We start from the raw sequence: 22,844 nt of genomic DNA on the forward strand, positions 1-22,844 counted from the left end.
TTAAAAGTGGAAAGGGTGTCTGCTTCCCGGACATTTACTGGCAGCTTATTCCACAAGAGAGGGGCCTGATAACTGAAGGCTCTGCCTCCCATTCTACTTTTAGAAACTCTGGGAACCTCAAGTAAACCTGCAGTTTGGGAACGAAGTGCTCTGTTAGGAAAATATCTTACAATGAGATCTTTAAGATATGATGGAGCTCGGTCATTAAGAGCTTTATATGTAAGGAGAAGAATCTTAAATTCTATTCTGAATTCTCAAAAACAAATAGACCCCTCTCACGCTCCCAGGTACATTTGATTACTCTTACCTTCTCGGTCGACATAGCTTGCACCTTCTGACTCCTCGCCGGTTCGTCAACAAACGTGAAACGTGAAAGCGAAACGGTGTTGTATTTACGACAGTGTAACCATACATTACCTCACAGAACGGCCCCAGTTCGTCAGACTGGGTGATCTCACATCAGAGACTGTGGTCAGTAGCACTGGAGCTCCACAAGCAACTGTGCTCTCCCAGGTGTTGTTCACCCTGTACACCACTGACTTCACCTATAACTCAGAGACCTGCCACATGCAAAAGTTCTCAGATGACACCACCATTGTTGCATGCATTAAAGCTGCAGTCTGCAGGATTTGTTGTTGTCATACGTAAAGTCCTAATTTTTGGCATTTTAAGAGTTTACATGATCTATCAGAACGCTTGAAGTTGAAAACGGTGACCTCCGTAGTCGCAAAATGCAAGAAATGCTTATTTTTTAACCGAAAAATAAAAAGTTATTCAACTTCCTGTCCCGCCCCATCAAAACACATGAGAACTCGTGCACGTCTACGTGCACGGCATATGCGCGTACACGACTCCTCATTCATCAACTCACCTGTCATTTGCGATCATGGAAGACACAGTAAGTAGACTAGCCCGTAATGAAGTTCAATAGTCCAGATAAATAAGCGTGGGGACGAGCCTACCTTGTATCGCGCGTGCACAATCGGTGATTGACAGGCAGCAGAGCCCAGCTCGTAAACCTGATTGGTTACTTTTTACCGGTCCGGTCTGCAATTTTGTAAACAAACCTGCTGGCTTTGGAGGGACCTAGCGGGACATATAGGGGACCTAAAGAACTCTTTTTTTTTGTATTGGGGTATTTAATGTACTACTTTCAGAATCCCCGGACAGTTCCAGGCATTATGCTTGAAAAATAGTTGCAGACTGCAGCTTTAAGGATGGGCAGGAGGGGGAGTACAGGGGACTGGTGGAGAACTTTGCCAGATGGTGCAGGACCAACCAGCTGCAGCTGAACACCACCAAAACAAAGGAAATGGTGGTTGACTTCAGGCAAACCACCCCGCCCCTGGTGCCTGTCTCTATCGAGGGGCAGTGGAGACAGTCTGCACGTACAAGTACCTAGGGGTACATCTGGACAACAAACTGGACTGGTCTGCAAACTCACACGCACTCTACGAGAAGGATCAGAGCAGGCTCTACTTTCTGAGGAAGCTGAGATCCTTTAATGTCTGCAACAGACTCCTACTGATGTTCTACCAGTCTGTCATGGCCAGTGTGCTCTCCTATGCTGTGACATGCTGGAGGGGTAGCATTAGGAAGAGAGATGCTGGACGCCTGGACAGGTTGGTGAGGAAGGCTGGGTCTGTTGTAGGCACAGAACTGAAGGCTCTCACTACCACAGCTGAGAAGAGGACACTGAGCAGACTCTTGTCTATAATGGACAGCCACAGTCACCCTCTGCACTCTGTGTTTGCCAACCAGAGAAGCCGGTTCAGCTACAGGTTCCACGCCATCCCCTGCAGGACGGACAGGCTACGGAGATCCTTTGTCCCCAGGCAATCCAGCTGTTCAACACCACACAGAAAGAGACTGCCATAGGTGATTGGACGGCATAACCCCCCCCCCCCCAATGTCCAGGAACAATTTCTCTGCACCAGGACTCTTTTTACTGCTCTTCACTTTGGACAATATATACATACTGTGTGTGTGTGTGTGTGTGTGTGTGTGTGTGTGTGTGTGTGTGAGATCTGCCTTTAGCTGAATGTGTGGAGAGTTATATGGCTGTTATATGTGCAATGTTGTGTATAGTGCCTTGTGTATATGTGTATATGTGTATATGTGTATATGTTTATATGTGTATATGGTACTGGACACCTTAATTTCCTTCGGGATTAATAAATGGTACTCTACTCTAGCCTGTAGGGGGAGCTCCATAGTGGGCTTTTTGAGAAGTTACATTGTATTGCTTTAAGTCCGTAACTGTATTGCTTTTGTTTAATTTGCATGTTTATCACTTTTTCCTTTTAAAATGTAGATTCTGTAATCATGATAATATAGGTTTGATACAGTATCATTTCATTGAAGTGAAATCTTCATAAAGTCAAAAAGACCAAACACCTCAGAATGCTTTATTCTGAAGGTGTGCACAGGAAAAGTGAGCGTAATTGAGGATGACGTCACTGAGCAGCGTGGTGGGCAGTGTGCAGGGGCGGAGTTTGGTGACTCACTGGGAGACAGCGGGTCAGTCTGCACACATCCTGAGGAGCAGCCGCTGCAGAATCAGGGCCCTGATACCAGGATCCGGCAGGGTTCTGGGGTTTTCTCACTGCTGGTTCTGGGGCATGCGGGCTTCTGCCCGGACAGGGAGCTGAGAGCACCCGGTACCAATCCATCGTTTTCATTGTGGCGTGTGTTCTGCCGAAGAACCCGTTCCCACCGGTTGCGGCGCGTTTCGGGGCTGAGCTGGACCCACTTTCTGACCAGGTCCAGTTTCTGTTCTCAGTTTAAATCCGGCAGGTGCTTAACCAGGTGAGCGTCAGCAGGTGCGCAATGCTCCAGAAGTCCTAAAAGTGCTCCAACCTGCGGAGACTGTTGGGGGAGACACCGCTGCCCGGACAGAGGGGGCTGCAGCCCGGGGGGAGCAGCTGGATGGATGCCGCTGATCGGCTGCGCTCCGTCCGGGAACGGCTGGAAGCCGCCGTGTTCGGGATCAGCGAGCTGGACCACCTGCGCCAGCGGCAGAGAGGGCGTGTACGGGCCGCGCTGGACAAGGAGGAGCAGGAGGAGAAAGAGCTCCGGGGGATGACTCACCTGAACCCTGAGGAGAACCTCCTGATGCTGAGGAAACAGCTGGTAGGTCCTGACCCGTCTGACCCCAGCGGCACGTGGCGTGGGGAAAAGGAGGATGCGTGCTGCAGCTTTGCATCAGCTGCCAGTTGATGGAGGGCAGTTTCAGCAGAGAGAGGGGGCAGCTCTCTGATGGAGGGCAGTTTCAGCAGAGAGAGGAGGCAGCTCTCTGATGGAGGGCAGTTTCAGCAGAGAGCGGAGGCAGCTCTCTGATGGAGGGCAGTTTCAGCAGAGAGAGGAGGCAGCTCTCTGATGGAGGGCAGTTTCAGCAGAGAGAGGAGGCAGCTCTCTGATGGAGGGCAGTTTCAGCAGAGAGAGGAGGCAGCTCTCTGATGGAGGGCAGTTTCATACAGCAGGTCATTTGTCGCCTCCTGCTTTTCTTTCTAACTGTAGTGGCTCTGCTCCCCGTGACAGAGTTTCTTTTTGTGTGAATGAATGCATGAACAGTTTTTGGTCCAAACACGGCGATCTAAGGTCAGCTCAGACAGCTGCAGGTTCCTGTTGCTGCTGCGGAGAGTTTGAAGGTAAAGTGTGTGAAGCGTGAGGAAGCTGTTCAGCACACAGAAGTTCCACTTTAATGTTTCATCAGCAGAGTTTTGTTCCGTTTGTTCTTTCCAGAATCTGTGTCAGCAGATGATGATGTAAACAAAGCTCAGAGGACATCATGGTATGTTCGGTCACAGGTCTGAGGGCTGTATTTGGGAAGTTTGGCCCTTTCTGTGGCTCAGAGAGGATGCTGGGAGTTTAACTGATCTCATGTGTGAGATATTTAACCTTACAGAGGAACTGTGCTTTTGTGAAATGGTTAGGACCCCTTCTGCTATGTTCACTGATCTTGTGGGGACCGGTGGTCTTTCTGGGGATCAAATCCCCTCCTAATGAGGCAGAATGTCATTTCTGAGGCCGTGGTTAGGGTTTGGTTTGGGATGTGCACAATGAACGGAGCTCACTGGAAGTCCTAACAAGAGTAGCTATGCAAAGCTCTGTGTGTGTGTTAGAGAGTGATGTCCTCAGATATGACATGAAAACAGCTGGTTTCACTTAAACTGTTAGGACCAGATGCAGCGTATCAGTGTGTGTGCACGTGTGTGCACGTGTGTGCACGTGGCATACCAGGTCTGACGTGGTAACAGAGGTGGGACGAGCTGATGTGTCAGAGAGCATGAAATCACATCTGTCTTTAACCAGTTAGCAGAACTGGCTTGGAGGGTCATGAATGGGGGAAAAAGGCCAAACGTTGTTTTGTTTAATCAGAATTCTGACTAGATCAAATATTTAGTTTGCAGGGATACATGCCAAATACAAAGGCTGGAATTAGAGAATATTATTGAGTTAAAAGCTACCAGAAATGGTGTGTGTTCTCTGTGACGGACCCTCACAGGGTTGAATAACACCTTTTCCTTTGGGGAGGACCAGCAGCTGATTGTCAGGTGATGTCTCTAAGCTGTGTTCAAGTGCAACTTTCAGCTAACTGAGCAACACTTCAGTGTGACGTCAGTGGGGAGAGAGGAAGTTCCCTGATTAGCAGGAGTACTTTCAGAATGTTCCCTTTATCTTGTGAGGCTCTGGATTCCTGGAACAGTCACATGACACTGAGTTGCAGTCTGATAAGTCCTGAGATCAGCTGCTGTTTGTTGGATCTAATTTTCCGTTCTGAGAAGTTCTTGCCTTTCCTTTCAGCATGCCATGTTGATTCCCATCTCTGGTGTCCTGAGGACTGAATCCTGAGTTGTTGGGACTCCAGCTGCTCATTCTGCTTTTACTGGTGGGATGAGTTTAGTTGCTGAGGGAAATCTGATCCCTGGTCTGGTTCTTCTATAAAGCACTGCTTTCACTACAGAACTGTGTTTCCAGGATTGCTTTCCTGGTCACTTTTCTGTTTTGACTGTGTTTTTCAAAAATGTCTGTCCTGCAGCTGTGGCTCTAAATCTGAATCTGGAGCTGATTAGTGACCCCCCCCCCCCCCCCATCCCCCGTCCAAGCATGAACAAATGGAGATTACTTTGGGCTGCTGTAAGCTCTGCAGATCCACTTTCAGCTGGGATGGAGCCACCGACACTCGGACACACTGAGAGATCTTTATTTAAACTTCTACATGACTCAATATTTTTTAACTTAAAACAACAAAAGAATCAGATTTGTATTAATGCAAATGAATTAAAGAAAGAGTATCAATTCATATTCAGTCTCCTGAAGATTCCTTTGACCTGTATGTCAGTAATACTCATTCCAGTAAAATAAAAATGTACGAGTTTATTCACCTGACGGGATTGATGCAGTTCAGCCCATCAGCCTCTCACAGTCTGGTCCAAACAGAAAGTGTTTAAACGTAAACTTGGATATGAGATGTATTAATCAGCATGTGTGAAGATTTCAAAACAAGAAATCTTGACTTGTAGAATCTAAAAATATTTTAAACTTCAGCATTGTCCAAGTTGACTCTCCTGAACTGAAGGCCAGATTCCTTTGAACTGAAGCAGCGATCAGATGATCGACACATCAGAGGCTTGTTAAGGTAAATCAGCCTGCTTTTAGAAATAGGACTGTAATATTCCTGCATGCCTCAGCGTTTCTGCGGCCTGCCGTGCACCTGTGGTTATTCCACATGGAGTTCCACAGTTCACTGCTTTGCTTGAATGGTGTGCACCGGTGGAACCCAAGTGTAAAATGTAACGGGCTGTAATTGAATATTCAATAATCAGTATTCTGTGTAAAAACTCGGTTCCATGCCCACTGACATCATCTTTGTGCATATCTTTCCTGAGTTTCACTAGTTTCAGCAATAGTGACAGTTCAACATTCATTCCATCCTGCTCTCATGAAAGAACGTGTCCTAAGCACAATATGTTCAGAGTTTTACAGTAAAGACTCCATACTGTACTCAGTTCTCCTCACCCATTCTCTTTATGAATATGGGAAGCTCAGGGAGCCACAGCTTAATGCTAGCGAGGAGATGATATTAGCATTTCTCCCTACCTGCAGATGAAGGCTCATAAGGAGGCTAGGAATAGCCCCCCACGTTGGTGTTTGAGACCATCCCACACAAGGTTTTCAGTCATTTCCCTTTGTTTACTCGTCTGGCTTAAATATGCATGGCTGTGGATTATATATTTTAATATTCATGTGAATGCTGTGGCGTGGTTAAATAGAGTTCCAGGTGAAATGGCTCAGCTCATACATCAACATATTATTTATTCATTTTAGATTTTGAGTCAAAAGGTTCAAACTTCCTCAGTGTATTTGGTAAAGGTCAGACAAGGCAATGTAAAAAAACTTGGAAATTGTATCAGTGCCATGGAGTTTATTTAAAGCAGAGAACAGGTGAGGACCTTTTCTCCAGCTGCAGTGAGCCTGGAGTGACCCCCCCCCCCTTTTTTTTTTATAAATAAATCCATTTTGGAAGTAATGGTGTCATCAGTTGATTGTTCTGTCATACTGGGCTCATGCTAATGATATCTTCTGCTGTTCTACTTGAGTGTTGGTCTGCACAGACTTCCAGCTGCTGGCTGCTGGGTTATATATGTTCTGGCATGATGTCATCACTCGTGCTTACGGCTCCAGATACAGTCTGGGATGTTTCCGTGGTTAAGTAATAAGCGCACTCAGCTTCAGCTTTGCTCTGTATTCCATTATTTCCAGTCGAATATCTACAGCATTTTCTAAAAGCACTAATTCCCTATAATACTTCAGGCCATTTCTCCTGTTTCCTGTTGGTGATTACTGAAGCTTGTTACTCTCCTGACTATGTAGAAGGATTACATAAGAAATGGCCTTTTCCACGCCCAGCATGTTAAACTTCCAGCAATGCTGGCCTGCACATCTGTAAATGTGCAAGGCTCTGATGGGCTGTGTGGGTTTGGCTGTGTGTGCAGATGGTTCTGTGCCCTCTGACTCGATCAGTCGTATGAAGGGGCACAGATACGTTATTCTGCTGATCCCCTGTGTGGAAACATGACAGGAACAGGTTTGTTTCTGCAGGCGTTTGTGTTGATATCAACACAAAAATGAGCCTCATCTCGATTCAATGTGAACAAAGCAGAGTGAACTCTTTGCATTGTGCTCTGTCTCTTGTGGGATCTTATCAGACACTCACCGACAGCCGTCCCTCATATCTCCAGCTGTGTCCCTTAACCCTTACAAAGAGGACCACAATGAGTTTAGGGTTAAAGTCACTTTTAGGGTCACTCTAAACACTTTCCTCACTTTAGTCAAAGTTAAAAATGTGACTTAATCAAATAGGATTGCGTAGAAATGATCCCATTTTTGTGGTGGGCCAACAGCAGTATGTTTCTGTTTTTCTGCTTCAGTTCAGGCGCAGGAATGTGGCACATGACCTGCGAGCAGTGCTGCATAACCCTGCATGTTTTCCATCTGATGGGGGAGGGGTTGATCCCCACTGTCCAACTTTACAGATGTGTATATATTATATATCTCAGTGCTTAACAAATGTATTAGACAACCACCCAAAGTAAGGTCATTCCCACAATCCTTTTTTATGTTTCTGTAATGGTTAATAAACCAGTATGTAGAAGCTCTTTGATCAAAATGATCATTTTGATGCTAAAATATAATTATTGTTATCCATGAATTTTTAAATGTACTGTTTTACAAAAAAACCCAGAAAAAATAGTAAAGCACATTATTATTTCGTGATTAAGATTAAGAAAGTGCTTTGGAGCCGGCTGCAGAGACCGGTACTTCCAAAATGCTCAGAGGAAGAGGCAGGAAAGAAAAGTTAAGTGAAAAAGATGTCAGACACCTCGAGATTTTACGTACTGGAGACAGAAGGAAGAGCACTGCTGATCGTCAGGTAGAGATGAATGCTTCTAGATCAGAGTCTGAGAAAGTCTCCAGAATGACCTCAAGCAGATGACTGACAGAACAAGCCTTGTGTGTGTCTATATATATTTATTTGTTATTTTTTAGATTAAAAGAGTTAAAAATTGTGACCTTTGATTTAAAGAAATATAATATTTTCTGTTTAAAAAGAGAAGAGAATATGGAAACATGTGTTTGTATCCGTCAGAACTGTCTGAGGAGGAGGGACACTGGTCTGATCAGTCAGTTACAGGAGCTGGACCAACAGATCAATGACCTGCGATTGGACACTGAGGCATCACATGACCAGCTGGAAGCTGACAGCCGTCCCAGCTCAGGTATGACATGACTCTAACAGTTTAGCTGTGATCAGAAGGAAAGAGTTCTTTAAAACTGGAATGTTGGTCTGTCTTTCTTTATACGTTTGTTGATGTTAGTTTAAAAATAAGTCTCCAGCTGTTAGATCAAATATCGTGTTAGACGCCTCCATCATCCAGTTTCATGCCATGTTTAAAAAGTAATGATATCTACCTTTGGTGCAGAATGCCTGTAATTTATGGTGGCTGCATATGAAAAGCAGACCCAAGGTCAGCTTATTTACAGATGACTGAACTCGCTTTAACTCAGTCTGCTGAAATATTAAGCTGGGTCCGCTTTCATTAGAGCACGACTCATGACAGGTAATGTGGTGGCAGAGAGTCGGTCCTGTGGTGGCAGAGAGTCGGTCCTGTGGTGGCAGAGAGTCGGTCAGTGTTGGGAGTGATCAGCTCAGCTCTTCTCTTCATCAGGTTTCTATGAGCTGAGTGATGGGGCATCTGGCTCGCTTTCAAATTCATCTCACTCAGTCTTCAGCGAGTGTTTCTCTTCAGCGGCGGACACTGACGGCCACTTCCCATCCACAGGTACATCCACCAGTTTCTCACTCTGAACACTTTTCACAGAGTTGCGAGATTAAATGGTAACTGGCCTCGTAAACAGAGGCTCCTACACAGGGGCCTTCTGAGCTTCTGGGCCTTCAAATATGCTTCTACATGTTTTTTTTATTTTGTAAAAAAATCACAAAACACAGATATGACACCAAATGATTGTATGTAATAGCTGAACATTCTGGCTCTGAAAACTTCCCTAAAAAAATGGAATAAATGTGGTGGCTTTTTTGGCTTTTTTGTCAGATGACGTTGAGGAAAAAGTTGTGGAAACGCCTTGTAATTTGCATTTCTAAAGTAAACGCCAGCGAGTCTTTAGCTAAAAGAGAGCAAAATATTAAATGTTCTGGGGCTTTCAGCTATTCATCTTTGGGTTTAACAGTGTTTAGAGAACGGGACTGTACCCTCAAGCCTCTTTCCGGCATGCACTTCTTGTTTTCCTTTTCATTTAGGATCGTGAATAATCTGTCTCGGTTAGCCCATGAACTTAGCGCTTTTAACATGACTGCTGTATTCACATTAACACACACACACACAGTAAAGGTGGGGCTTTAGCATGGTTTTCTATCTTTATTATTCATTAGTAGGAGTAATGTCTAAATCTAAATGAGATTTTTTTTTTTTTTTCCAGTGCCTGGATGAAATGAACACGAAAAGGGAAAATAAAAATGTGCTTTTGGTTGAGCTGCAGCTTCTCTTTTAACCCTCTGTAATCTTTTCCACAGCATTTGTGCTTTGCTGTCCTGTTTGTTAGGCTCTCCAACTAGCACTGTTGTCACTGCCGATTCTGTAACACCTTTCTGCTATTTAAGAGAAAAGAAACCAGAAACCAAAAGAAAAAAAGCTTTTGATCTTTGGGAATTTTTATATTGGGTACTGGGAAAAATGTCATGAAATACATTCAGATTCTTTATCAGAAGGTGGCAACCACAATAAAAAAAATGGTTATCTAATTGTTACATTTACTTTACAAGAAGGGACTCACCAGGGATGCAGTCTAAAGGCCTCGGTATGCTTCTCCGTCGCTATCCGTCAATCCGACTCCGTGGTCACGCAGAGGCTTTAAACCTTTCCAAGTTCTCTGTCGGGCTGTCGGATACCCAAGGCAGTTCACTTCCCGATCAGCAGGTGGCGCTACGTTTGACGACCCAATCTGTCGACGTCTGTGGTGAAAGTGGTTGATTGATTGTTCACTTACAGCTCCGTTCCACTCCTCACAGTGAACGATGGCGACTGAGAGAGAAAGACTGTTGTTGGAGTTGGAGCTTGTTGATGTTGAAATGCAAATAACTTTGACCAAATGTTGACCGGCACACAGTAAACTCTTTCAAAAATGGCGGTGTTGTTGTTCTGAGAGGAAGGAGCTATGAGTGAAACTGAGCCATGAGTGTTAATATATTATAGAGTATAGATCTTTAGCAGAAAGTAAAACATAATTTACTGTACCTTGGACCTTATATAGAAGATATAAGGCTTAAAAACAATCTTTAGTTTACAAATGTAAAAACTGATATTTTCAGCTGCTCACGTCCACTGCTGGGATTGGCCACTCGACCACAGCGCGCTTGTCAGGCTAATATGAATTTTTGTGGATACCTGACGTGGTGGTGTAAGAAAATTTCACTCTATACTTAGAATGTCTTAGCATGGCTCTCTCCCTCACTGCTGTGGATATGTCTGAATATAACTGTCGGGGCTGTTCATGTAAAAATGACAGAATTCTGTTGCTTTAGCAGACAATTGTCTGAGAAGGACGTCAATTAGGCTGTATGCCTGTCACACACATATCTTTTAAACATGTTTGATATTAGCAAGTAATGTTGCAAAACCCTAACAGCTTAAGGGACTCTTGAAGAAAATTTCCAGCGGTCGGCTTCATTTATCAGACCAAATTCCAGGTCCTACTAAAGCCTTTCCCACCTCCATCCAGGATCTGAGGCTTTTCCTACTTTTTAGCACAAATGTTCCAACATAGAAACAAGCCAAACTGCCAGTTAGTATGTATTTTCTTTTTTTTTTGGTTTAGGAGGCTTTTTGTGGATATATTGTGACTTGAATGTTGGTCTGTGGAGTCCGTTCGCTTCTTTTTTCCACCTTAAAGAACTTGGAATTCCAACAAATACAGCTACATTTGAAATAAGAATGTACTTGAGCAGTTCCTATAGAGTAATCTTGATATTCAGCTAAACTCTGTTATGTATATAGTTTAATTTCCAGTGCATGCACACCAGTGGACTAATGGATAATGTCTCACAGCACACTGTTGCTAATGAAAATCATTTTCCACCTACTAATGCTGGAGCACTCCATCCACAGCCCATCCAAGCACAGTCACAAGCTCACACAGCAGATCATTTCCTTGGACTATCACTGCCTTGAAACGGCTCTGCTCAGAGTGAACTTCCTGCTTGCTGTTAGGAAACGTAGCAGCATTAAATAAATTCAGATCCATTTGGACTGTTAATGCGTGAAACTGTGAAATGTTTAGCAGTATGCTTTACAGCACTCGTGTAATCACTGAAAATAATCTGCAGCTGGGTATTCATCAGCCTGCTTTAGGTTTAAAAGTCTAATGACATATTCTTTCTATCACCAGAGGAGCTGGCCATCTGCAGAGAAAAGGATGTACTGGTTGGAGGACTTTGTGATGACTCCTCTTCCTCTGATGCAGTTTGCCAATCACTCTCAGCACGTCACCCACACCATATGGATGCTGCATCTTCAGTTGTTTCCACTGACTTCCAGTCTATATATCACTGCAACCTTTTGACCCAAAATGGCACCAACATTTATCGCTACCCAAGCCCACTGTGCACTGTGGCCATCGAAAGCTCCACCTTCCTGCATACATTTTGTAATGGAGGTCATGTCAGAGATGAGGCTTATGCTAAATGTCTCAAACTAGAGACCTTACCTATTCCTGAATCTGCTTCAAACCCTCTTATACCTAAGAGCCCCTACGGGCAGCCATCCCTCTCTTGTTACTCCAAAAGTCATTCCCAGAATAAAATGGACGGCTACATTTGTAGTCTGCTGCAGCGAAGAGCCCAGCTGATCAGAACCAGCAGACCCAGGACCAGCATTAGCATGGACCCCTCAAAGAACATCCGGCGACAGGCCAGTCTCCATGTGAGGCAGGCCTTTGGTACTGGTTCTGGTTTAGGTACTCTGAGGGTGTCTGAAAAAAAACCCTCTTGGCCGGCTGGAGGTATAGCAGAGGGTTCAATTGGAAGCAAGGAACAAGATACTCAAAATGCTTTCCTTGGTCATATTGACATGATGCAAACTGGGTTCAAGATTAATAACAGTGATATACAAAACAGCAGCTCTGTCACCAACGGGCACATTTATACTAACACTAACAGTCTTATGAGCAAGAGGGGGAAAGAGCCCCCTCTTCACACAGCTGTGTCCATTGCAGCTCCTCTCAAAGACTTTAGGGACATGGGGAGTCCACCTCCTAACTCCTCCCCAAAAGAGACATTCCAGCTATGTTGCAGCACTCACCAAGAGCTGCTCTTTAAATCACCTCCTCCTGTCAAAGTACAGTCTGGTTCTCCCAAGAAAAGCCCCAAGACTCTCCACAGTGGCCCAACAGAGAATTCTGACAGATCAGTGCTGGAGGTCTCCACTCGGGGGACCTCCTTTCACATTCTGGGGGAAGAAGGTGGAGTAAGAGAAGGAGGGAGGAGTCGGATGGTTAACAGCAGGTACTGCCCTGCCAAGACGAACAGAATAAAACTTTGCAAGGATAGCAGCAAGAGCATCAAAACTACCAAGAAGAACACTATGACAATAAAGACCATTTTCACATCTGAAAACAATGAACTTCCATTGGAGAGAAAAGGGGATAAATACCACAAGTCCAACTCAAGGAAATTGCGGCTCCTTGAAGACAGAGGTTCCACCCACAATAAGGTATCAAAGAAAGGTTCCTCAAGAATGAAATGCATCCCTACATCCATTTCAGAAAGTCAAGTCCAAGACAAAAATGCCACGTCACAACGAAGCAATTTGCGATCAGGTGTATTCATGCACCATCATCATGGAAACCACCACCATAACCGTAGCAACAACTACTATCATCGCTACCACCGTCGTCGCAACCATGTTGTTGTTGCCACACCAAAGTACAAACAAAATGATAACCAGCGGTTACATACTATCATGGAGATCCCATACGGCAGGTTAATCAAGCAAGCCCAGTGGCAGCACAAAAAGGGGCTGAGCGGCTCTGCAACAAATATGCACTCCCATTTTGGAGGGCAGCAGAATAGCCCATGTTCTGATGTTGCAGGAAGTGACTCGGAGTATTCAGCAGAGTGCATGTCCCTCTTCCACTCCACCATTGTGGATACTAGTGATGATGAGTCCAACTACACCACAAATTGCTTCGGAGACAGCGAGTCCAGTGCGGAGGATTATGTGGAGGAGAGCACCACCACCAGTGATACCGAGGAGAGTGTGAGAGGTGGAGCTGGGGGTGGGCAAAGTGGGATGGGCAGGGGTTGGGGGGAGTTGGGAGCAGTCAGGGTCAGACTGGTTGGGCAGGAAATAACTCCAGCTAAGACTAAGGCTTTGGTTAAAGTTAAGGCCTCTTACAACCTGAAGAAAAAGATCCTTAGCTTCAGGTCAGGTTCGCTCAAACTGATGACCACCGTGTGACCTGGTTAGAACCATACCAGTCATTGCCTTGCCTGCACATTTCTGCTGTAGTGGTTCCCATAGAATCTGTGGGTGAACAGAATTAACACTTTTGATAATTGATCATTGGAGTCATTTTTAAAGGTGACATAAAATGCCTTTTTTAACAAGATGACACAATTTCCTGAGGTCTTATTGAAATATATGAGACAGGCTTTGGTCAAAATATCTTCTGGTTTAAGCATAGCGGCTCTTCACGCAGCCCTACTGAAACGCCTTTCCTAATAGCAGGCTGTTTTGAGGGGCAGGGACTGTGAGCAGCTACCCCCCCCTAAACTATGTTACCTGGGCATCCGGTGTACAATTTAATGCAGTAAACACAAAAATAATTATGCTATTCCTCCTGTGATGCCAGAAACACCCTAGCTCTCTTTATAGATATAGATAGTTACTCTACTCATCCGAGAGGGAAGTTGTTAAGCAATGTAGGGCTGTAAGTAGCAACAGATGTTAGTAAACAATGCTTTCTCCTTAACAGTAATGGACCAAACCAGAGATGTACACAGCATAACTCATAGCGATGTATTTTGTATATATTAACATCATTAAATAATTGTGCTTGAGCACCGACATGTTTATTAGAAACAAGGTGATAACACAATGTTAACGCATTGAGTGTGGGACATGGCATTCAATGTAGCAACGAGAATGAGGAGAGGACTGGTGATGTGGCAAATACCCACCTTATCTTACCCACCGTATCACAGCAGCGGGTTGTAATCGTTCAACAAGATAATGTAACGATAATCTTTCAAAAAGTAATAGCAACAACCACACAGAAGTTGGTGTACATACTCCTCATTATCTAACCTGTTAGCATTAGCAACTTGTAAACAAAAAAAAAAATCAACAAAAAATTATAGTGAATTATTGCGCAAATACTTCAATTTCCCTCATCTGAAGTTCAGGGACTTAAAGTTGGAACTACTCTTTCTTTTAGGCGCAGTTTCTTTGCAAATCTAGAGTTGAACTGGCCCAAGTTGGTAAAATGGTCTGATGAAAAGTGGTTGTTGCATATACAGTCATTTGCTAATGTTTGCTTGAACTGTTCTCAAGAACAGAAAAAAGTTATCCCGCCATAATATATCTCTGTTAAAGATAAAATGCCAAAATTGCTGTCAGTTTATCCAGTGTTAATATGATAGCCATTCTTGTTTTTGACTGTTGGTCAGCTAAAAAAGAAGTCACGTGAATATTAAATTTAAATATGTTTCTTTGAAACAATCCTCTGACAATTTATTCCCTGAGTGTTATATTTTGATTGGCTGAAAAGCGGTGTGGTAGTTAGCACTGTCACACTATTCGCAGCAAGAGGGTTCGAATTGTTTGACTCGTTCACAAAATACTGCAATATGTAGTGAGTCAGCCATTTTGTTGTGCTGTGTGAAATTGTATATGAAACATCACTTATCACACTATATAATGCACTACATTTGAGTCCCATGGTACACAAAAATGAGGTACATGGGTATACAAAAGATGTACAGTAAATGGATTGAAATAGACAATCCTGCACTGAGCTCCGAATCCAGGAGCTAATGGAGTAAGCTAACTGCAGCCACTGCTAGTTGGCGCAAACATTCACAGCTCAGCATTTTGATTTTCTTATATGTTTAAGAATGCCTGTTGAGCAAATAAAATTTCTCAGATGCCTCAGCCATGAAGTGCCTCATTTCTTTTTACTGACTTGAAAAACAATTAGGAACATATAATCATATTTGAAACTTAAGTTGTTCCGTCTAAACTGTAAACATGTTCTGTATAATTTTTAATGCAACTTTCTTTTTTAATATTTCCATGTGTCTGCACACGCTAATGTGATTAGTACACGGCGGTAGCTGTGATGCGTCGGGCTCAGTTTGAGCGACGCGACCCAACGCTGAAATGGCCGCTTGTACAACTGACCGAACGGAATAGCCTATTAGTGCTGATGCCATCAGCCCCAGTAGCTTGTGACAAAGCCAGAATTTTAGCAACGCTCCTATGCAGAAAAGCGCCAGACAAGCCTAAAAGGCTCCAATTCTCTCCGCTGAAACACCTGCTCTGAACTCCACTGAGCTTAGAGACAGGCCTATGAATGAGATGTTCTGAGTAGGCATCAGAACACTCTTTTCCCAGTTTATGGCAAAACCCAGGTCGGTTAGATGTGACACAAGCAGCCTGGTGTATGCCTTGGATTGTTGAGGCGACTGAGCTGCAAGAAGCCAGTTGTCTATGTATGTTGCCAACCGCATCCTGTCCTCTCTGAGGCACGATGGCAGCCTCGGTGCACTTCTCAAACACCCTTGGGTGACCGTCCGAATGGGAGCACCAGATTTTTGTACGTTTGGTCTTGGATGGCAAATCTGAGATATTTCCTGTGAGGGGGGTATCTCTTATATATGGATGTGGAAATAAGCGTCCTTTAGGTCTATTGAGATAAACCAATCTCCTGGACGCACCAACCGTATAAGAGATGCATGCGTAAGCATTCTGAACGTGTACTGCCTCGAGTATCTGTTCAGGGCGCGCAAATCCAGTATCGGTCTTAACCCCCAGCCCTTCTTTGGGACAAGTAAATACCTCAAGTAAAACACACTCTGGCTCTGCTCTGGCGGTACCGACCAAATCGCGCCTTTGTTTAGCGGCATTTGGATTTCCTCTTGCAGAATACCAGCTTGTTCTCCCTGGGCCTGCGAGTGCAATACCACGTTGAAGGTGGGTCCTATTCCGTCCTGCAAACAATTTTGTGTTTTTTTTCCTTTTGTTTTTTTTCTTTTTTGAGTTTCTTTCGTGGCTGCGCCCTCGGCTCTAAGCCTGGCTGCGCGCCTGAGAAAAACTTTAATAAGTTCGGAGTTAGGGAAGGAGGAAAGTGAGTGTTATGGCACTGGTGTATGCTTTTGGGACTCTGCTGTGGCTCCACAGCATGTGGCATGTCCGATTTTTTATTTTTTTTTAATTCTTTTTAAACTTTTTATTTTAACATTTTTTATTATTTATTTGATTAGGACAATGCACATTCATCAACATATCAGCAAAAGCATCAATGGAAATATGCCGGCGTTAGCACAGTTGCTAAATTTCATCCGCTGGTGTCCATCAGGTTCCTCTGATGGACACCACCATTTGGCCAAATTTAGTGCTGCGCCATTGTACATGAGTCTCCTCTAGTCTATGCTCTGGTGTTTACTCTAGAGGATTTTGTCTTCATGAAATCCTGTAATAGTGGAGGAGCTAATCCTTTGAAAACCTTAAAGATGAGACAGACATCCAAAACCAACTAATAGCTATCAAAGTCCAAGATTTTGTACGTATTAATAATTTTACAATAATGGTAATGTATAGGTTTTTTGTCGAAAGTTTTAAGTGTTCTCTTGAAGAGAGACTTGATTGGTTTTAAAATACTCTCTATGTGACCATGTTGTATAACAGTAGGAAATATGAGTAAGTATTAATGCATGCATATAAGTCTTCGCTGACTCCATAGTCAGGAAGGGTCTTAAATTTAAATTGAATTGTATTTGTGACTTTTTTAACATGTTGCTTAAAATTAAGATTAGAATCGAAGATTACCCCGAGGTACTTAAAGTGTTCAACCACATCAAGTGTCTCTCCATCCACCATGACTGATGGTTGCTGTCCCTCTGTTGCCTGCCGGGAGTAAAACATACAGACTGTTTTGTTTTTTTATTCAAATGTAAACAACAGTTTTGGAGCCAATGGGACACTGGCACCATGGCTCCTGAGTGAATTGCAGCAGCTTCTTCAATTGAATTGGCATGATAGTATAATGCAGTGTTGTCGGCATATAGTTGCATTTTTATATTTCTACAGACATTTGGTAAGTTATTGACATATAGGCTGAATAAAACAGGACCCAATATTGAGCCCTGTGGTACTCCAGCAGAACAAGTGAGGTATGAAGATAATGAATCACCAATTTGAACTGCCTGTTTTCTGTCCAACAGGTATGATTTCATCCAGCATATGGCACTATTTGAAAAGTTGAAATTAGTTAATTTAGCAATAAGCACATCATGATTAATGGTGTCAAAAGCACGCTTTGAATCAAGAAATACACCAGCTACAAAGTCACCCTGATCTAACAAGCTCTTTAAGTTTTCTAGGAAAGAACAGGTAGCTGTCTCTGCTGAATGAAATTTCCTAAATCCAAACTGAATTGGATGAAGAGTGGCATGGCCATTATTTAAGTATTCAGTCAGTTCTGTGGTAACCCATTACTCCGTTACTTTGGAAATTATAGGTAAAATACTTAGTTCTCAGATTTTGTCTTGTCCCCTTGACTGGGGTGACCCGAGCAATCTTCCATGTATGTGGTACCATTCCTTGTTTTATGGATAGATTAACAAGATGTGCAATTGGGTCAGCAACAGCCCCTGTTGATCTTTAAAAAGTCACTAGTAAAACCAAATGTATCTCTGGCCTTTGAGCTTTTTATAGATTCAATTATTTTTATTACACTTTACGGGTCATCTTCCTCTTGATGCGGCTGTGGGTTGTGACCGCTGAAACGACCACAGCACGTCTTTTGAAAGGGCTGGAACATGCCCCAGTGAACTCGGACAGGAACAGAACTTTTCTTGTCTGGCTGATCCTGCTCCCCACCTCCACAGACAGTGCTCTAGGTAGCACGTCTCTTCTTCTTGGCGCCTCCATCACTTTAGGCGCAAAGGGTTTCTTAGCCCACGCACCTTTGAGCTCCGGAGCTTTCCCGCGGTCGTTTGACGGCGTTTGGGATTGACGTTTGGGGATGCAGTAGGCAGGTTGAGCCACAGCTTGTGCAAACGTCTGCCGGGAAGCAGTGGAGGGAGGAGGTGGCTCCTTCCTGGGTAGGCACAGTTGAAGTGCTTCCCCTTCCCTTCTCTTCTCCTCGCAGCGCTTCTGCATCGTGGCCACGGCTGGACCGAATAAGCCTTTCGGGTCCACGGGCACGTCGAGGAGTTGAGTTTTCTCTTTCTGAGACAGACTGGACAGATTCAAGCATCTGGTTCTCTCTTGAGCAACCATCAGGGCCATGGCTCTTCCAGAGGTCTGGACAGCACACTCGTGGAGACGCAGGCAGAGGTCCGTCACAACGCATAGCTCGTTCCACAGATCTGAAGTCGGTGTGGTCGTCATCTCCTCCTGTAGTTCTGCCTGATAGGCCAGGAGCAGTGAGGAAGCATTTAAAGCTCTCCCCGACATGGCCCATGCCCTGTAGCTCTTTTCAGTCAAAGATGATTGAAAACAGTCTTTGGATGGGAATGCAGGGGCAGCTGAAGTCATGGAGGACTTCTGTGGGTGGAGGTTCAACAGGGGGCAGGTGTGCAAACCCTCGCCTTACCATGTCGACCAGTCCACCGACCCTCCCTGGACGGGGTTCTTGGTGGTGAACGGGTTGAACCAGGACCGGGTCGCTTCCTTGAGAAGGCCGGGAGCAGCTGCCTGGTAGAAGATTTTGCTTTGGGGAGCCAAAGCAAACGTGTCATAGCGGGACATGGTTGTCTCCACCAGGGTTTCAGGCCACTCAATGCCCAGCTTCGCAGCTGCTCTTCTACAGACGTCGTGCAGGTCCTCGCTGATGGCGGGTTTGGTGTGCCGCCGCACAATTCACTGTCAACCAAGAGAATGAAGGGCTCGTCCTGCTCGTCTTCTTCTGACCCGTGGCGGAGGAATGGCAACCCCATCACAGCGTCCGCGGCAGACAGGCTAGCTTGGCGCGCTAGCCTACGTTTGCGGGTTTTCAGGGAGAGATGTGCACAGTTCTCACAACTAACTGGAGATGGTAGCGCGTCCTGGGCGTGTTGCAGCCCAAGGCACCAAGCACAAGCAGCATGGTTATCTCCAGGCATTTTGTTGCAGCAGGTGCACGGTTTAGCTGGTGGCTTGTTCGTCTCCATGACGAGGGACGGCACAAGCTTCGTGTCTTAGCACAAAGACTCAGTATGGCTGTGCAGTCACAGGTAGCGTTCGGCGACCGAGTGTTTGGCTCGCTCTGTGAACGTATCTGCTCGCCCGTTAGCCGCAACTGCCATCTGAGAGGTTGCTTCTGGGAGCGGGAAGAGGTGTTAGACTGAAGAGAGAAGGTCACGTCAGGCTCTTATTGTAGGAGGAAGTCCCTCCTCTGTGGAACAGCCACTTCTGACTGCCAGTCAGGACTGGCGTAGTGTAAAGGAGCTTCTGGGGACAGCACATAGGGGCGTGTCCCAGAGTGAGATACCGAAACGAATGTTGAAAGAGAACCTGAGGTTGTTTCTGCCTCTCTAATAATGTGTCAAATTGTTATTTAATAACAATATTACAATGTTATTTAAGTTTTAATTTGATTACACCAAGTCGGCTCTTGTTTCAGCCATAGAACACCCTTTGTCTCTGATCCTTTGCATAGATGAGGGCAGATAGTCTACAACTCTCTGCTGGTGAATGTTCAAATTCAAACTCTTCTTATCTTCAGCCATTGAAGGGATTTGGTTCTGGGACCAAAAGCTGTCTTGTGATCTGACAGTTCCTCCATTTATGTATACTAAAGTATACTTCTACTTTTACTATTGCCCTTGGATTATGTCTTTTAGTCTCTGGTAAAGCCAGGTTCATGAGTTTATAATGCACTTTCAGATGTTTAATAAACCTGTGTTTTCTCCAGTGTTTCAATTTTCATGTCCAGACATTTTCAGAGGAAGTAAATGGTCATTAATTAAATATAGGAAGCTCATTATCTATATTAAAGGCCTTCCAAAGATTAAACAAATTAGTCAGCTTTTCTCACATTTGCAACTGTAAAAAATGTTGACCACTTTAATAAAATTATTAGGTAGACTTTGTCATTGCCTTTCTAAATTACTGCTGAATCTTCCAGACCCAGATGTGGTAATGTGTGCATTTGTCAGACAACTTCTGTTGCAGCTGTATGTTAGCGTGTTGAAGCCCAGTGGAGGAGGGGTGAGGGGAGGAATAGAATTTTTGCAACAATCAACAGTGTCCAGTATTGGAGTCTTGAAGTTTCCTGTATACCTTTTGAAAGGAATAGTCCCATCGTGCAGGAAATGTTTGAGGGTAAAATATTTCCTTGAGGTTTCACTTTGGTCCTTGCTCCTCTGGAAGAAGCAAAACGTCCAGAACAGACAATGCAATGCTGTTGATCTGTTGTCTGGATGAGGCTTTGTTTTGGATCTATTATTAGATTAGCTTTTCAGAGGTGTTGTTGGCAATGTTTGCTTGTTAAGGATCTGACTGAACAAACTGCCCTCAGGAGCAAGTGGTAATCCTCATGTCGTCCAACCCAGCAAAGATGCCAACTGGGACGTAGAATCTAAACCCGTGCAAGAAGACGAGCAGCCTCAAAATCAGGCAGTTCATCATTGATTCTTTATATGGCCATCTGTTCTAACCACAGAAGTCCTGCAAAATATGGCATACAAGCTCTGGGTTCTGGTCCTGCTGGCATCTAGAAGTTGGCCAGTCAGACAAAAGCAGACTTTTAGGGAGGGGTCTTCTAGAGACAGCAACTAAAGCTGCTTATTTCAGGAGGAATGGCTGCACGAAAGACCAAACTAGAACAGAAAACTTCAAAGAATGATTTTCTTTTTCAAGCTGTTAGATGTGTTAATTTAGTGGAGTCCTGCTGTTAAAAATTAGTGCTGGGAAGTAATTAAATAGGCCCTCTAGCTTTAAACATAAAGATAAAATGTAGATAAATGTGTTAATGAACATGAACATGAGCTTGTTAGTCCAAATTTTATTGGGGTTTATAGATGTCTGCAACTCCCACTCTTTGTGCCAAGCTTAGTGAAAGAATCCTTGGCCTGCAGCAACTCTGCATCCATTTATGATTTCATGATGATGGCAAACAAGAGTATTTCAATGATGGCAAGAATTTAAGATTTGATTTATTTGACACCTGATGGTTTCCTTTGTTGAAGTTGTGTTTTACCTGAAACTCTAGTCATCATTTTCATTTATACTGGTCCCAAATTGACACGTTTGAGATGATAGCTCCCTCAATGTTTAAAAAAAATCCAGAAAGCTCTGCCTTCCCACTGAGCTCTTTTAGTTTTCCATTGTTGTTTTTATGTGCTGAAACAGTTTGTATTTAAATATTTCAACAATCAGAAACTTTGACTTGAAAGTAAAACCTGATTCCTCCTGAGGTTTAATCACCAAAATTGATTCAGCTCTACCAACTTTGTTCTTGTAAATTTTCACTGTGTGTGTTTATAATGTCAGTGTATGTCAATAAAGGTGCTTAATTATGCTTCAATAAATGTTGACCTTGATTTGAGCATGTTTGTGTTCCTGTTTTTTTTTCATTCTCTTCTTCGCATTTTGAAATAACTTCTTCCCTGCTGCTGAGCCCAATATTTTGGTATTCTGCCCCTCGTTACCTACTGATGTGTCCATCGGTGTATGAATGTGTGTGAATGCTTAGAATGAAGCACTGTGTGAGTGAAAGTGGCACGGTGTGTATAAGCACTTTGAGGGGTTAGCTAAACTAGAAAAGCACTATACAACTATAGTCCATTTACCATTCAAAGTTCGACATGAAATGTGCGCTTTTCTCACAGCTATGGCTGAGTCTTTATCATCCAATCTGTCTGGACATAGCTTAGCCCCACAAACAGCATGGCTTTCTAAAAGAATGCCAACACATGCCTTTCCAACTGGATTTAATTTAAAATCTACAACTGTTAATGAAGACAGAGCATAAAAACAAGGTGGCAACGCTGAGATAGTTGTGAAACAGATCAAAGATTAGCCCCCACCCCCTTTTTTAGTTTTAGCTGGAGGGAAAAAGTTAGTGCAAAACTAACTGGAGTTGAAGTGTATAGGGGTAAAAAAAAAAAAAAAAAGATGTAAAAACGTGTGATTCCTTTTCTGAGCACAGGCAGTGTCATGACTTGGTTCTTAAGCCGTGACAAACAGGGTTTAACCAAAGAATAATTAATGTATTAACATAAAACACTGAAAGAAGTGTATTTTTTTCACTAGACTGTGTGTGAGGAACAAAAGCCCAAGCTGAAAAGTAAAGATGTCTAAAAGATGACTGATATTACTTTATTTCTTTGCTGTAGTGGATAGTTTAGGTGGTGAGGGAACAAGGTGCTCTGTGTGTTCTGTACAGGGAGCTGCTGACTGCTGATGTTGCTCGACTTTCCTGGAATTCATCATATGCAGCCAGCAGTGACAGGGCGTCTCTGTCTGCACAGTAAAACACTGTTTATCTGTTTCACTCGCACCTCTGCAGAGCTCAGCATGCATGGTTCAGATACCCCAACCAGCTCAGCTGACTACTTT

General features: G+C 43.9%; 1 protein-coding gene across 1 annotated transcript; it reads left to right on the top strand.

Annotated features, from left to right (window-relative positions):
• Positions 1-2,519: 2,519 nt before the first annotated feature.
• dact1 (dishevelled-binding antagonist of beta-catenin 1) lies at positions 2,520-21,831 on the top strand. The gene is made up of 4 exons (XM_075448397.1): positions 2,520-3,132; positions 8,153-8,282; positions 8,733-8,846; positions 11,467-21,831. Exons 1-4 carry the CDS (start codon positions 2,929-2,931, stop codon positions 13,533-13,535), a joined length of 2,517 nt encoding a protein of 838 aa, XP_075304512.1. The 5' UTR covers positions 2,520-2,928; the 3' UTR covers positions 13,536-21,831.
• Positions 21,832-22,844: the final 1,013 nt, after the last annotated feature.

The sequence above is a fragment of the Odontesthes bonariensis genome, chromosome 17 (assembly GCF_027942865.1).
Source record: "Odontesthes bonariensis isolate fOdoBon6 chromosome 17, fOdoBon6.hap1, whole genome shotgun sequence".
Taxonomy (NCBI): domain Eukaryota; kingdom Metazoa; phylum Chordata; class Actinopteri; order Atheriniformes; family Atherinopsidae; genus Odontesthes; species Odontesthes bonariensis.